Source organism: Caretta caretta, chromosome 5, assembly GCF_965140235.1.
Source record: "Caretta caretta isolate rCarCar2 chromosome 5, rCarCar1.hap1, whole genome shotgun sequence".
Lineage (NCBI taxonomy): Eukaryota > Metazoa > Chordata > Testudines > Cheloniidae > Caretta > Caretta caretta.
In genome coordinates, this window is record NC_134210.1 from 86,714,195 (window position 1) to 86,728,864 (window position 14,670).

At 38.1% G+C, this 14,670-nt stretch overlaps 1 protein-coding gene across 10 annotated transcripts in view; it reads right to left on the minus strand.

Moving 5' to 3' along the window:
- Positions 1-14,670, minus strand: part of SPIN1 (spindlin 1) — a 109,643-nt gene that overhangs the window by 7,889 nt on the left and 87,084 nt on the right. For all 10 annotated transcript variants that reach the window (XM_048849486.2, XM_048849493.2, XM_048849485.2 and 7 more), the window contains 3 exons: positions 14,367-14,415; positions 2,342-2,595; positions 896-1,129 (listed from right to left, as the gene is read on the minus strand). In XM_048849486.2, coding sequence (XP_048705443.1) covers positions 896-1,129; positions 2,342-2,595; positions 14,367-14,415 — 537 coding nt within the window. The remainder of the gene's footprint in view (positions 1-895; positions 1,130-2,341; positions 2,596-14,366; positions 14,416-14,670) is intronic.

Sequence of the window (14,670 nt, forward strand, 5' to 3'; positions counted from 1 at the left end):
GTAATTTTTAATGAACTAACATTCAAGTCTTTTAGAGATGTTTAAAGAATTCTATTATATTCTTTTTATCATACCAACTTGCAAACAAACTGGTTGTTCTCATCTACATTTACAGGGCTGAAAATTAAATTTAGGGAAAAACCTTCACAATGTGTGTGCATGTATGCTCATTTCATTGTGTATTATAATGTTTGAATGGCACATGTGCACACACATTGTTTTCCCTTACCATCTTTCCTATAGTGCTGCTGACTCAGAAACACACATACCAGAAGTCTTTAAGAGTTATCAACCAAAATTCCCATGTCCTGATATGATCATTTAAGAAAACAGTGTTTAATTGGGTGACAATGATTCTAATTTGTGCAAAATCCTTTGAAAGAAATTCCAAATTCCTTTGTTACACAGACTGTCATGGACTACAAGTGTTTTCCTACATGCATTGTTTCATTTTAAAATGAACACTTATTTCTCCCTCCTCCCCTCCCCCAAACACACACAATGTTTAATTAGTGTACATGAATTCATCTAGTTTCACTTTCACCCTTATGATCTGTTATATTTAGTTAAAAGGTAACACAATGGAACAAAAAAAGCCTAATTTTGCTTCCCCATCAAAATTGTGCTATGATTAAACCAATATTTTTGAGGGAGAATACCTATACACATGGAAAAAGTGGATGGTGTTAGTATAAGCTAATACAATAACCATTTTATCCTTGTTTCAGATTACCACCATTTAGGAGTCATCCCTAATATTAAGATCATATGAATCTTTTGCAGTTCTTGCAGTTTGTCAGCTCTTTCATTTCAGAAAACAAACAAACCCAATGTCTATGGAAACTGAGCTCTCATTTTAGTTTTAGAAGGAAAAAAAACGTACTAGCGTACTTACTGGAATCAGGCATAATGCGGAGGTCACCTTCTTTATAGTCATCTAAGAGCTGATACATGTACAAGACAGGATCCTTCTCATAAGTAATATAAAACCACGTGTTCATTATAGGAGCTCGAGCCAAGACCATCCCCCTCCACTCATCTTTTGAGCCATCCTCTGTTTCAAACATATGTTCCACAGCTTTGCCAATCATTGTGTCTGCCAGGTGGGCATCACTGATTCGAGAAGAAGCTGAAATACGTACACAATATTGCATAAAATTCAGGACCACTTGGAAGCCTGCATACTACATCTTCCATAAAAATCATAAAAAGGGCTTCATTCAAATTGTTTTCTTTACAAAATAGACAATTAAATGATTTAACTGGTAGATATTTTTATTCTCTGGGTATATCCAGATTACAAAGATGTGGAATTCTAGCTATGATTATTAACTAAGGGCTTGTCGACATTGTCAATTATTCTAGAATAGCTATTCCCGGTTAAATTCCATGTGTGGATACACTTATTCTGGAACAAGAGCATTCACACATGGAGCTAATCAGGAAATTAATCCACTTTAAACTCACACCCTACTGTATTCCACATTAATTTTTATGTGTAGACAAGCCCTAACTCACTGCACTCACACTACAGAAAAGTATAATTAGAAACACTAAGGAAAACCGATTGTGGGTTACAGAGCAGATGCCACAACATCTTTGTTTCTATTAAAAATAAACTTTTAGCAAAAGGGGTGAGGACTGATCATAAAATAGCCTTAAGAGTTTTCTACTGTCACTGAATTTTTTTCTTCTTGAAGCACTGCTAACTCCTTGCAGCCAATAAAAAAAACTGATCTAGTTTGAGAGTCAGTGACAATTTGCATGAATTCTGAACTTTAATAAATGTTTCAGACATGCTACATGTTTTAAAAATTCAGACTGAGCTATTGAAAACAAAACACATTAATTCAATTATTTCATTTTTAAAGAAATTTCACTTTATTTTTATTACTTCTCAGGAAAGGCATATGAGAAACACTTAATACAGGACCATAGAATATGGAGTACAGCAAAGAAAATTCTCATGAAATTGAACTGTAAAATGTGAACTCTCACTCAGCATCAACAAATTAGCATTTAGCAGAAATATCAGTCTAAGCACTACATAAGCTTTTTAGAGAGCAATCTTGGCTGTGAATAAGGTTGATCAATATTATATCATATATAAACATGCCGATTAGATGACTGACAATTTACAGTACTGAACTTCTATAGCACTCCATGTAATATAAAGATAAGTTATTTAATTTGTGAGAGTAAAATTTCCTCCTCACTCCAAAATAGGGAGAACATTTACTAATAAAAGTCCACAGACCTGACAAAATGCAATGCAGCAGCTCCATCCAGCATCCTGTCCAGAGCATGCAATATATATGCACATGCCTCAAAAAGCACTTACCAACTCTGTCTGGAAGGACTTCAAGCGCTGACACTCTTTCATCTTTGTGCAGTTCTAGTCCATAGACACAATCAAATCCATCATACTTAATAAGGTAGAGAGAAGGGTTTACAGGAACCTGATCAAGAACTGTCCCCTTCCATTGTGTTACAGGTCCACTCCCTTCTTTCCATCCATGCTGTATTCTGCACCCTACAATATTTCTTCGGGGCTGAGAAATGGGTTTGCTAGGTCCCACGTTGTTTCGATGCTTTCTGTATATAGATACAAACAGGATTAAGCTAGTGTGCAGAAAAATGTCTTTTATTCTATTTATAACCCAATGTAGTTCAATGTTTTATTTTAATACAAGTATTCCTTATTTTTTTATTTAATACTTGTATGATTATTTAACAATGTTAGACACGTTATAATGTAGCTTGTATTATAGTGCACCTCTTTCTGAATAGGCCAAATTACTGTACTAATTGCTTTAAATTATCTAGGAAACACACTACTACAATGCTGAAAAGAAAAACTATGGTCCTGTGATCAGTTGCTATGCTGCCAAATAATCTGAAACTAAACAAGCTGGTCAAATTTTTGCCCAACAGATTTTCAGCAAAAATGCAGTTTTATCAAAATAAAAGTGTTTTGTAAGAACGTATCCATTTTAACAAAATTGACAGAAAAAGATCCAAAAGTTGCATTTCAATAGTGTTGTCTGAAATCATTTAGTTTCTACTTTAACATTAAAATATTATATTCTGTATTATACGTCTGGGATGGTTTAGGTATAAACTTGGTCCTCCTCAACATGGGAAGCAGATTAGGGTGACCTTTCTAGGTCCCTGCCAGCCCTACATTTCCATGATCCTACATATAAAATATAATATAAAAAAGTTCAAACATTTCTTGAATCAAAACGCTGCTGAACTGAAACTTTTCTGAACTTTCAATTTGTGGGAAATTTTGAACTTTCAGATTTTTGCTCAGATTTGGAATGAAATTTTTTGAAATGTCAGAATTTCTTGTCAATTTAACTTCCTGAAAGCACAACTCACCTGTTTTAAAAGCTCAATTCAGTCATCAAAGGAAAGTTAATTAGAGCCATGCCTATATCTCCTATTAACAAGGCATCAATATTTGTCAGATGCTTAACTAATCAGAGGCCAATATGAAGGATGCCTCTCACACCCACAAGCAGGATAAGAAGCAGCCATGAGCATTTGTTGGTCAACAGCTGTTTCTGTAGTAGTGTGTTTATGTATTTTCTCTGTTCTCCATGCCTATGCTGGAGTTCAAGTAACTTCTCAAACTATCAGTAACTGCAGCATCACTTGAGAAGTGCTCATCAAATATGGGTGTAGTATGCCAACAAGAAAAGCACTCTTGTGATGTTCCTTTTCAGTACAACGCCACTAGGGTCAGATGCAAGGAAGGAGCAGTATGGAAAATTCTCCTTAGAGTGATCAGTGAGGACTAGCAATCTACTTCTGCTCCTTTCTCTGTCTCTCTCTTCAGTGGTTTATTCTTTCTTTATGGAACCTTCCACCAAAAACAAATAATTGCCAGCACAAACCACTTGACACTGGTTAATATCGCCAAGTCTTCCTCACATTATGGTTGTGAGAGATCTTACTTTTGCTATCTGACAAAGTACCAAACTGTAACTAGCAGTATTTAACAGTTAAAAGTCTTATTTTTGTAATTCACTAAAACAAGTTAAGTGACCATTTATAGCATCTATGTAGGAACTATATGGTTACCAATATATTGTAGCAATTCTAAAGAGATAGAAATATAAGTATTAAATTATTTCATATATTTATTTTAGCTTGCAATAATCTGTGCCATTAATATACTATTCACATAGCTATCGCATTAAGATAAATTGTTTTTTCTTATGATAAACTTGAGATAATTTTAGTACAGTTTTAGAATAAATACTGTTTGCTTGCCAACTTCATTTAACTTGGAATAAATATTTACACAGCATTAATTATTAGAAACGGAATGTCACAAAAAGCAACCTATATCATTCCCAGAAAAAAGTTGGCAACAGTGTAAAGTATTCTCAGCAGTAGCGAGCAGACTCTCAGAAAGGAAGGTTACTTACCTTACAGTAACTGACGCTCAAGCTGCATAGTCCCTAATGGTATTTTTGCCCCAGAGACCAGAAGATTTTTCAGTAGCAAGGTCCATTGATCCAGGCCTGCACCCTACACCACCTTGTGCTCTGAATCAACGGCATTAAGGGGTGGCACAGTCTGACCACCTCTCCAGTTCCTAACTCTACCCTGAATCAAGAGAGGATGTGAGAAGAGTGGAAGGAGGGTGGGTTGTGCAATACCCATAGGGACCACACATCTCAGAGAACTCCAGTTACTGTTAAGATAAGTAACCTTACTTTCTTCTTTGAGTGCTGTTCCCTATGGGTATTCACTGCAGTGGATTCCCAAGCAGGACTCACTGGAGGAGGAAGGTGCAAGCAAATATGCTGTGCCATAGATCACAGGACAAAAAGTAGGCATCAGATGGTGAAGCTTGAACAAGAGCTTGATGTCCAATAAAAATGTGACTTGAGCCCCAGGGTGCCAGTCTAAATATTTATGAGACGAGTTCTTTGCACTGAGGTAGCTTGTGCTCTGGATGGGTGAGCCCTGACACTCTGTAGTGAAGGGGCGTTCATAATCCCATAGCCAAGGAGGATGCAGTCCAAAGTCCATTTACAGAGTTTTTGCAAAGAGACTGCTTCTCCTTTCATTCTCTCGGTGATGGAAACCAATAATCTCAGCAACTTCCTAAAGGACTTTGTCCTTTACAAATAGATGAGAACTCTGCACACATACCTGTTACTGTGGGATTTGTAGAATAAAATAGGCAATTTTGATTCAAGTGAAATTCAGAGGGAACCTTTGGATGAACCTCAGATGGAATCTGAAGGGGACTGTCTCTGTGAAACACTGTATAGGGAAGGGTCCACCATGTCTGAATGCTTGAATGGTGGGCTGAGAGAACCAGGTTCAGGTTCTAGAGAGATGTAGGTTTTCATAAGAGTGTGTGTGTGTGCGCGCGTGTGTGTGTGAGAGAGAGAGAGAGAGAGATTCTGATAATACCTTTTAAGAATCTCACAGTTGTAGGATGGGTGAAAACCGAGCAGCTCACCACCAGAGGATGGAAGAAGTTAATAGCTGCTAAATATACTCACAAGGAATGAATAGATAGACCAAGTGTCTTTAAGGACATATCTTTTACAGACTAAACAAACTCAATTTTTAAAATCTTCCCTCAGAGGTCACGTTTTCTAGACCTTTAATCATTTTTGTTGCTCTTCTCTGGACTTTCTCCAATTTGTCCACATCTTTTCTGAAATGTGGCACCCAGAACTGGACACAATACTCCAGTTGAGGCCTGATCAGCACGGAGTATAGAGGAAAAATTACTTCCCGTGTCTTGCTTATAACATTCCTGCTAATACATCCCAGAATGATGTTTACATTTTTTGCAACGGTGTTACACTGCTAACACATATTTAGCCTGTGATCCACAATGACCTCCAAATCTCTTTCTGCAGTACTCCTTCGTAGGCAGTCATTTCCTATTTTGTATGTATGCAACTGATTGTTCCTTCCTAAGCTGAGTACTTAGCATTTGTCCTTATTGAATTTCATCCTATTTACTTTAGGCCATTTGTCCAGAACATTTTAAATTTTAATCCTACCCTCCAAAGTACCTGCAACCCCTCTCAGCTTGGTATAGTCCGTAAACTTTGTACGTGTACTCTCTATGCCATTGTCTAATCACTGATGACTGTAGAGGGTTTCCTGCTGTTAAGGATGGTTTGGACCTCTTCTGAGCACGATCTCTCTAATCTCTTTGTCTATTCAAAAACCATGCTGCCAGATGGAGGGACCCTGGCTTGCAATGGTGGTTGTTCTGGCCTCTGTTCTGAGACCGTCGATTCAGGAATGGTTGTAAGCATATGCATGGGTAAGAGGTACAGGGGGTCAGTCCAATATTTCAGCGTGCTCTTTGCTTTTGGTATGGTCAGTGCAGATACATGCTCCCGTGAGCTTCAGACACACCCCTACATGGGTGTTGAGTCTGACTAGATGGGAGAGGAGGGGAGAAGCAGTCGTTTTCGTCAAGAACTTACAAGACTATTCATCCTGCTTCTTATGGGGACATTTACACATACCATCCTCATGTCTCTGTTTAGAGAAGTCCTCAGATTTGATCAAGGATCCTGAGCTAGGGAATGCCAGTGCCGGAGGGGCACTACTTGGTAGCTCCAGTCAATGTGCCGGGGAGCTCAACATCCAGGATCAGATTGGGGCCCCATGGAGAGCTCAATTAAATATCTGCAAAGCTAGAATTCACAAGACTGTCTAGTTCATGGGGGAAAGAATGGCAGTTCTCACACTTAGAAGGAATGTGTAATTCCCTGAGATAGTACAGGCATCTCTTGTGAGGATCACTAACCAGGAAGACCCAGAAGGCAAACAATTCATGCAACCCCTTACACACTCAGCTCAGAGCATGAGGTGGTGTAGAGTGCAGGCATGGACTGCTACTGAAAAATCTTCCTGTCTGAGGTGCATGGAGCACATGCTCATCCCAGTGAATATCAATAGGGACCTGCACTCAGAACAAATAATGCTTGGCAGAGATCCAAGAAATGACAGATAGCAGTGAGATCTGGAAAAACTGTTTATAAAATGCTTCCATCATTCTATAAGGTTGCTGAAGTAGGAAATGTACTGCTCCATCAGATACAATTATAACTATACATTCACTGGGAACTGCAATTCCTCTACAGTTTCTCTCACTCCAGCCTTGCATTCTCCACGACGAACTTCTTGGTGGGCAGTTTAACAGTATTTTCTTCATTTTCAGATTTCACTTCTGTCACAATTATATGCAGTCTTTAGCAGTATTTTCTAGAAAGGCTTTGAATGGCCACCTTGGCATCACAGATTATAAAACATACATAACTTAAACCTTTTCACAATTAAATACAGCAGAAACATGAAGTTCAGTATTTCATTTTTATAAGCAACTTTTCAAAACATGCATGTTTAAGAGATATAACAGGTCTTTGCTAATTTCTCTTGTTAAATTTGCTTACTAAATATATCCACTACAATGTCAGCAATATTTCATTAGGAAGGTATCAGTGATGTGAAATTTGTTCCTATACAATGAAAATAATCTGATTTTGTAAGCAATAAGTTTACTTCAACAGAGTCCCACGCTAAGTCATCTTTTGATTAACTGTCTGGTGAATAAGCTTAATTCTTTCTGAATGCTAACTGAAAAAAATCTATTAGGACAAGTGTTCAAAGAGACACTGCCAAGTTTAAATCATTTTAAACAAGTTTTCGAACATGTTATCAATATCTTAGAATTAAATTTGAATTTTTAAAAATATCTCCCCCGCATCATTTATGCTGTTTATGCTTTGCATTTCACTCATTTTAGACATAGTGAACCACTCTGTTTCAGTTTTGTTTATAGTCCATTTCACTTTCTGGTCATAATGCATATAATGCTTCAATATTGGGACTGCAAATAATTCAGGGGGATATTTAAATAAAAACCGCTCGCTATTTTCAGTGAAATAAAGTTCCACAATCATTGTAATTTAAATTTTGGGCCTGAACTATCTTTAAAATAACCAACAAGCTTCTAGCTCATAGCTACTTTTAAACATACCACTGCCTAAAGAAAGCATCATGAACGCAAACTTACAAAGTAAAAGTGAACCAGTATCTCTTCCAAAAGATACTGAATTTAAGAATAACTATTTCCAAAGTGTTTTACACTCAAAGAGACGTCAAATAGTTTTTATTATACTGAGATTTACAATTTCAAATTAAGGTCATACATCAGGAAAATATTCAAGTCAATGAACAGATGTAATAACTTAATTCTAGTTTAGCGCTACTTAAAAAAAAAAAAAAGTTTTACAGTGCAATTAAAGTTGTTTGGGTGCCCTAACTGTGCTTTTCCAAACCTTAACATATTTGGATTTTTAAATTTAATCTTAACTCTCATTAGTATTGCTGAGAGTAAGCTGTCCTCTTACTTAGAGATCCTCCTTGAAATATGACAGAGCCGGTACTTTGAATTATCAAAGTGAAAGGTGAGAAGCACCACTATGATTGCTCTACTGCAACTGCTATACTTGCATTTCCTGTCTGCAGTTGTACTATAATGATGCAGAGGCACCTGTTGCAAGACACAATAATGATGTAAATACCTATGCCCTGTGTTACACCACTTGTTGCAATGCCTAATGCTGTAATGTAGCAAGCTGTCAGGCAGTCAAGTCCCAAACAATTAAGGGCTTTGTAGAGGGCACTAGAATAGTATAACCTGATAGGTGACCAAAAAAAAAGGTAACTGGGGTGGTTTGCCCTGGAGATGAAAGGTAAAGTCCTAGCTAGGCACAGATAAAGTGCACTTTTGGCTACTGCTGCTACTTGATCACCTCACCATAGCCTAATACCTAATAAGATTCCTAGATTTTGCAGCTTGCTAATAAAAGTCAGAAAGAGGCCCCTCAGTCTAGGGATTTGTCCACAAACCTTGTTAATCCCTTCTTGTTTTCCCCAGCTAATCATCTCCATCTTGTAAGGCTTAAGCAGCCATTAACTGACATCATCCAAACCCTAGTCTTAGTTAGGCACCAGAAAAGTAAAAGGGTAAGTTATTGACCTATAGTAACTGGATTTCTTAGAGATGTGGTATTTACATGTGTTCCATTTTGAGTGCATATGCCCGATGTGCTGGAGAACAGAATGCTTTAGTCAGCAGTATCTGCTGATTGCACCTGCTCCCTTGATTACCTTAAGCCCTTCCCCCTCAAGTAGTGTTGCCAGTTTGGGTTGGACATATTCCTGGAGGTTTCATTATATGACATAATCTTTAATTACAGATTAGTCTTTAATTCCTGGAGACTCCAGAGCAATCCTGGAGGGTTGGCAACCCTATCCTCAATGCTATAAGGGTGGGTGGAGTGACCAACCGATTCTCAGTTCCTGCACCACTATGAAGAACAGACTATTAGACTTGTCAGTATCATGGAAAGGAGGGTGGGTTGTGAACACATGGAAATATCACTGTGAGTTTACTTAAGACTGCAATGCAACCCTCCCAAACTGGGCATCTGAACTAAGGAGTAATGGCTAGTGAAAGTATTACTCCAAGCAGCAGCCATACAGAAAATCAGCTATGGGTATTTCCTTGAGATGCTGCAGAAGTGAGCTGTGGTCTGGTAGAATATAACCTAACATGACCTGGAAGTTCTAAATTGACCACCTCGTAACATACCTTTATGAAGTGTGGCACCCATTCAGATATTCTCCGAGTTGAGGGTGCCTGACCCTTGGATTTCTCGGCAATAGATATAAATAGCATAGGGGGCTGCCTGAATGGTTTTGTTCTAGTCAATTAAAATGACTCAGATATTAAGTCTTATATATAGTAGATAATATAACATATTTTATATGTTAACCAAATTCCCTTTAATGCTGTGCAACTATAAATTTAGTGCCCTCTTCCTATTAAAATTTCTCTGACCTTCAGTTGAACCTTAGTGGATAAAGGAAATATATATTCAATAATGGAATGTGTAATCTTTTCCCCTGTTTTTTCCCCCTTACCTTGCTAACATAGCCCATATGTCCAGGAAGGAACCCTTGGAAACTAATAAGGATCTCTATTATTATAGAAGTGTGTTATAATAAACCAGCCTGATTAATTGATATGAGGTTCTTATAATCCAATTATGTTCTGTGATAAGACATATTTGTTATCACAGATATTTTCTGTGATTTATCAAATGACCCACTGAAAGACGTTTTTAACTCATTAGGCTTGTTTCAACAGGTATTCTTAAAAAATGATTGCAATAGAAATCCCTTTAGTTTATCAATCATGTAAACTGCGATATCAAAAGAAATTCCATAAGTAATTAGGTAAATTGAAATATTAAAAACAAAACACATGGATTTGGGGAAAGTAACTTTTCACTCCCTGCAAAGAAATTTCTTTGTTTCACATCTTATAAAGGAAAGTTTTGGGTGTTAGTTTGGGAGTGAATAAACTGCCATCATTCTGCCAGTTACAATGAGAAATGTAGTCTTCATAGACAAATGAAGTAATGAGCATTAGTCTAATGGCTCCAGTGGAGGTTCCATCAGGCTAGTAAGCCTCACATTATGATTCCAAGATGGAGGGGGCTGTCTTATTGAAGGAAAAACTCTAAAAATACCTTTCACAAACTTTAACAAGTATGAGAAAAAAACTGGATGGTCTTGAATTGGGGGAAGATATGCGGAGACAGCGAACACATAATGAGCTTAACAACAAACCAGAGGTTTATAAGGATAATAGATATTGAATGATATGAGAGATTGATGTCTCTTATGGAGAAACATTATGCTGGTACGCCCAGGATGAAAAATGATCCAAGTTTGCAGTATAATTTGTCCTTGTGGATTGCCTTCTGCTTTGAATCCATATGTTTCATATATCACCAGAACAAGTCTTCTCCAAGTCTGTTAGCCAGACAGTTTCCATGCCATGAGGTGTAGTGACAACAAACCTGGATAATTACTCATAACAGGGAAAACATTTAAGTCTAGTAGAAGTGGTAAGTGATATTGCCAATACCGAGAATTTCTGATTTCTGTGAAACAGTCATGCGTGGACCAATCTAGAGCTATTAGGATGATTAAGGCCTTCTCCTGTTTGAATTCCTTAACACATATGGGATCAGAGGAATTGGGAGATAAGTGTATAATAGACCATGAGTCCAAGGGATTATGAAGTTATCTCTTTGAGAACCCAGACTCTCGTCCCTCCCTGGAATAAAACGCTTTGCATTTCTTGTTCTGTTCAGTGGCAAACAGATCTGACTGAAAATGGACTTGTTGACTGATTTTTTTATGAACCATTCATGATTCTGAGAAAAATGCCTACCTGGATGCTCTATCTGCCAGCATGTTGTATAGGTCTGTAAGATGCACTGCAGTTAGTGTTATGTTGTGCCAGATACACCAGTTCCATAGAAGGACTGCTTCCCTGCACAAGAGCATTGGTTTGGTTCCTCACTGTTTACATAAAACATCACGGTGGTATTGTCAATTCTTACCTGTACACTCATCTTTGATATGAGGTAGAAAGGCCATGTATCAAGCTTTACTGCTCTGAGCTAAAGGGTATTGATATGAAGGCATGCCTCTCTGACACCATTGATCCTGTACTGTAAATGTTGTTGAGATGGGTTCCCCAACCCAACAAGGAAGAATCAGTCACTAGTGACTCGTGTAAGGTGCTGGGAAGAACGATGTGGATCTTTCCATGAGCTGAGGGAGTTCACAACTCCTTAAGAGATGCTTACCCCATATCTATTTTGTCAACAGCACGGAAATGGACAATCCAAAAACAGTCGACCACAATGAAAATGCAGTCTGGTCAATAGGGTCACAAGCGTACATGAAGCCATGGGACCTAAAAGCTGGAAACATATCCTTCTTGTAGTACACGGATTTTTATGAAGTTGATTGATCAACTCTATAATGTTCTTGAATCTGGCTGTGACAGGTATTCCATGGAGGTTCGAGCATTGAGTAGAAGCCCAATAAATTCTATCTTCTGTGTTGGGATTAAATGAGACTTTTTCACATTCATTCTCTGTCCCAGTTTGGAGAGCAGATGTACGAGGTACGAGGAAATCTGGTCTTTTGTGTGCTTTTACCCTACACTATATAGATTTCACAGGGAAGACCAGTGTTTCCCAAATTGGGGGTCCTGACCCAAAAGAGAGTTGCAGGGGGTCATGGTAGTGCCACCCTTACATTTGCACTACCTTCATAGCTGGGTGACCGGAGAGTGGTGGCTGCTGACTGAGGGCCCAGCTCCGCAGGCAGCAGCGCAGAAGTAAGGGTGCCAATACTATACCATGCCATTCTTACTTCTGTGCTGCTGATGGTGGCAGCTCTGCCTTCAGAGCTGGGCTCCCCGCCAGCAGCTGCCACTCTCCAGCTGCTCAGCTCTGAAGGCAGTGCTGTCACCAGCAGCAGTGCAGAAGTAAGGGTAGCAGCACTGCAACCCCCCTTACAACTCATTTTGGGGTCAGGACCCCTACAATTACAACACTGTGAAATTTCAGATTTAAATAGCTGAATCGTGAAATTTACAATTTGTAAGATCCTATGACTGTGAAATTGACCAAAATGGACCCTGAATTTGGTAGGGCCCTACCAATAATATGTTCTTTTTCTTGAACAGTCTGAGCTGGTAGCTCTACAAAACTTTGGCAGACCATTCAGCAGACTAATTCTTGAAATGACTTATAATCATCGAATGAAGATGCCTGACGAACAGTCAGCCTCATTCTGTGAAGAAGACAGAATATTCTCTGGGAATGTTTCAGAAACTTGTTGCTGAAATATATACTCATACAGAAACTGACGAAGAAGAGAGTCCGGTTCAACAATACTTGCAGATTGCTGTGGTTGCTTTTGCATGACAGGCAGATCTGGGCGTGAATGAGATTTAACCCTGGAAACTGAAGCTGAGGAATACTTTGATTTAGGATATGACCATGGCACCAGCGAGGCCAAGCAGTCTGTCCATATGGATAAAATGAGAGTGGCCAGGATGGAGGAGTACCAACTAGGGTCTTTGAACTAACATGCCTATATTTTCCCACGCCTGACCTGACTAGCAAACATATATGGGTCATAGAAAGGTACCACCTAAAAAGGTAAGAGAGTGAAACATCCCCACTATCAGAAGACGAATACCCATCCTCCTGTAAGGTGGGAGGCTGCCCCTGAGGTGCTCAGAGAATTACTCACTGAATGGCCTTATCAAAACTATCATCCTTAGAAAGCATACCAGCTGACAGAAACATCTAATAAGGGGGAGTCAGGCTGCAGGGAAACAGCCAAAACACTGTGTACTTTGTACATTCTGTTTGCATATAAAAATCTAATAGAGTCATGCCCAAGCTACTACTAATTTTTAGTTCTGTGATCCATTCCTCTATCTGTTTGAACATTGGATGGAACACTGAGGAACACATTTGAATGTATTTAAGAAATTATTAATGATAACCAGCAACCTTGGATTGTCACATACTATTTTGTAGAAGAGTGTACACTGAAAAATAATGAACAGGTTTTTGCACTTAGAAAAAATGTTTAATAGTCATAAAATGCACCTGCACTCAGTTTTTGTCTTTGAAGTGTTCCATCAGAAAACTAGCCAGACCCAATCTATTTAGCTGTTAAAAACAATGAGATCAAACATGTCCAGACTATACCTTCTCCTCCCTCAGAATAGCTCTTTCCATCATCTACTCCCTCTTAAAATCACAAGGTGAACAACAAATTAATTCCCTTTTTTTGGGAGTGATGAGTGTGTGGAGGGTGATGAGATACCCCTAACAAAAAATAAAGCATCCTTATAAAAGTGTTGAATTATTCTCAATCACCGCATTTGAAAAAATACATATGGGAAATCTCCATGACAAAAATGTATTTGAAATGAAATTACTGAAACACAAGTAGTAATAAGAAATCTATTATATGTCTGAGGTTATTTTCCAGATGCAGTTATCATTAAAAATACTTGATGAGAATAGCTTTATACTGACCTAGTCACAATGCACCACTTAGGCAGTGAAGTTACTATAGTCTTTCCTTGCCACTTCCTCTCCCTAAAGTCTTCAAGCAATTTATACCATTTTATTCACATGATCTTGTTTCTCAAGTGATGGTGCTATTCAAACATAAGTAAGTTTAAAAAGCAAGCCTGTGAGCAAAAGCAATGTAGAAAACAAATGTATATCTGCCAGTGGATATATATTACCTGAACACAATCCCACACTGTTCGTAAAACAAAAAGTAAAGGCTGGAACAGCAGTAATAAGAACATATTTCTAACAACGTAATTCTGGGTAACAAACCCTACACTGGGAAGTACAAACAGTTGAAATTTATAAAAATAAGTTTTAGAAATCGCTTACTTGTGAGAAGTTCTCTTCTTCATCATGCTGGCAGACACTCCTGCATGCCCTGTAACAGAGAAAACAACACATAAATGATTGGGAAATGAACATATTCCGTTCATGCAGAGTGCTAAGAAAGGCTGCTGTTTTGAATGCCAAGATGTAGATGAAGTGCTGCAATTCTATGGGAGTTAAATATTGAACAAAAAACCCCCCAAAAATGTAAGTATTCTGAATAAAAATCCTAGAATTAATATACTTCTGGAGCTAAACTTGCATGAAATACACTTTTAATTTCTACTCAGATGTCAGATTAAAACAG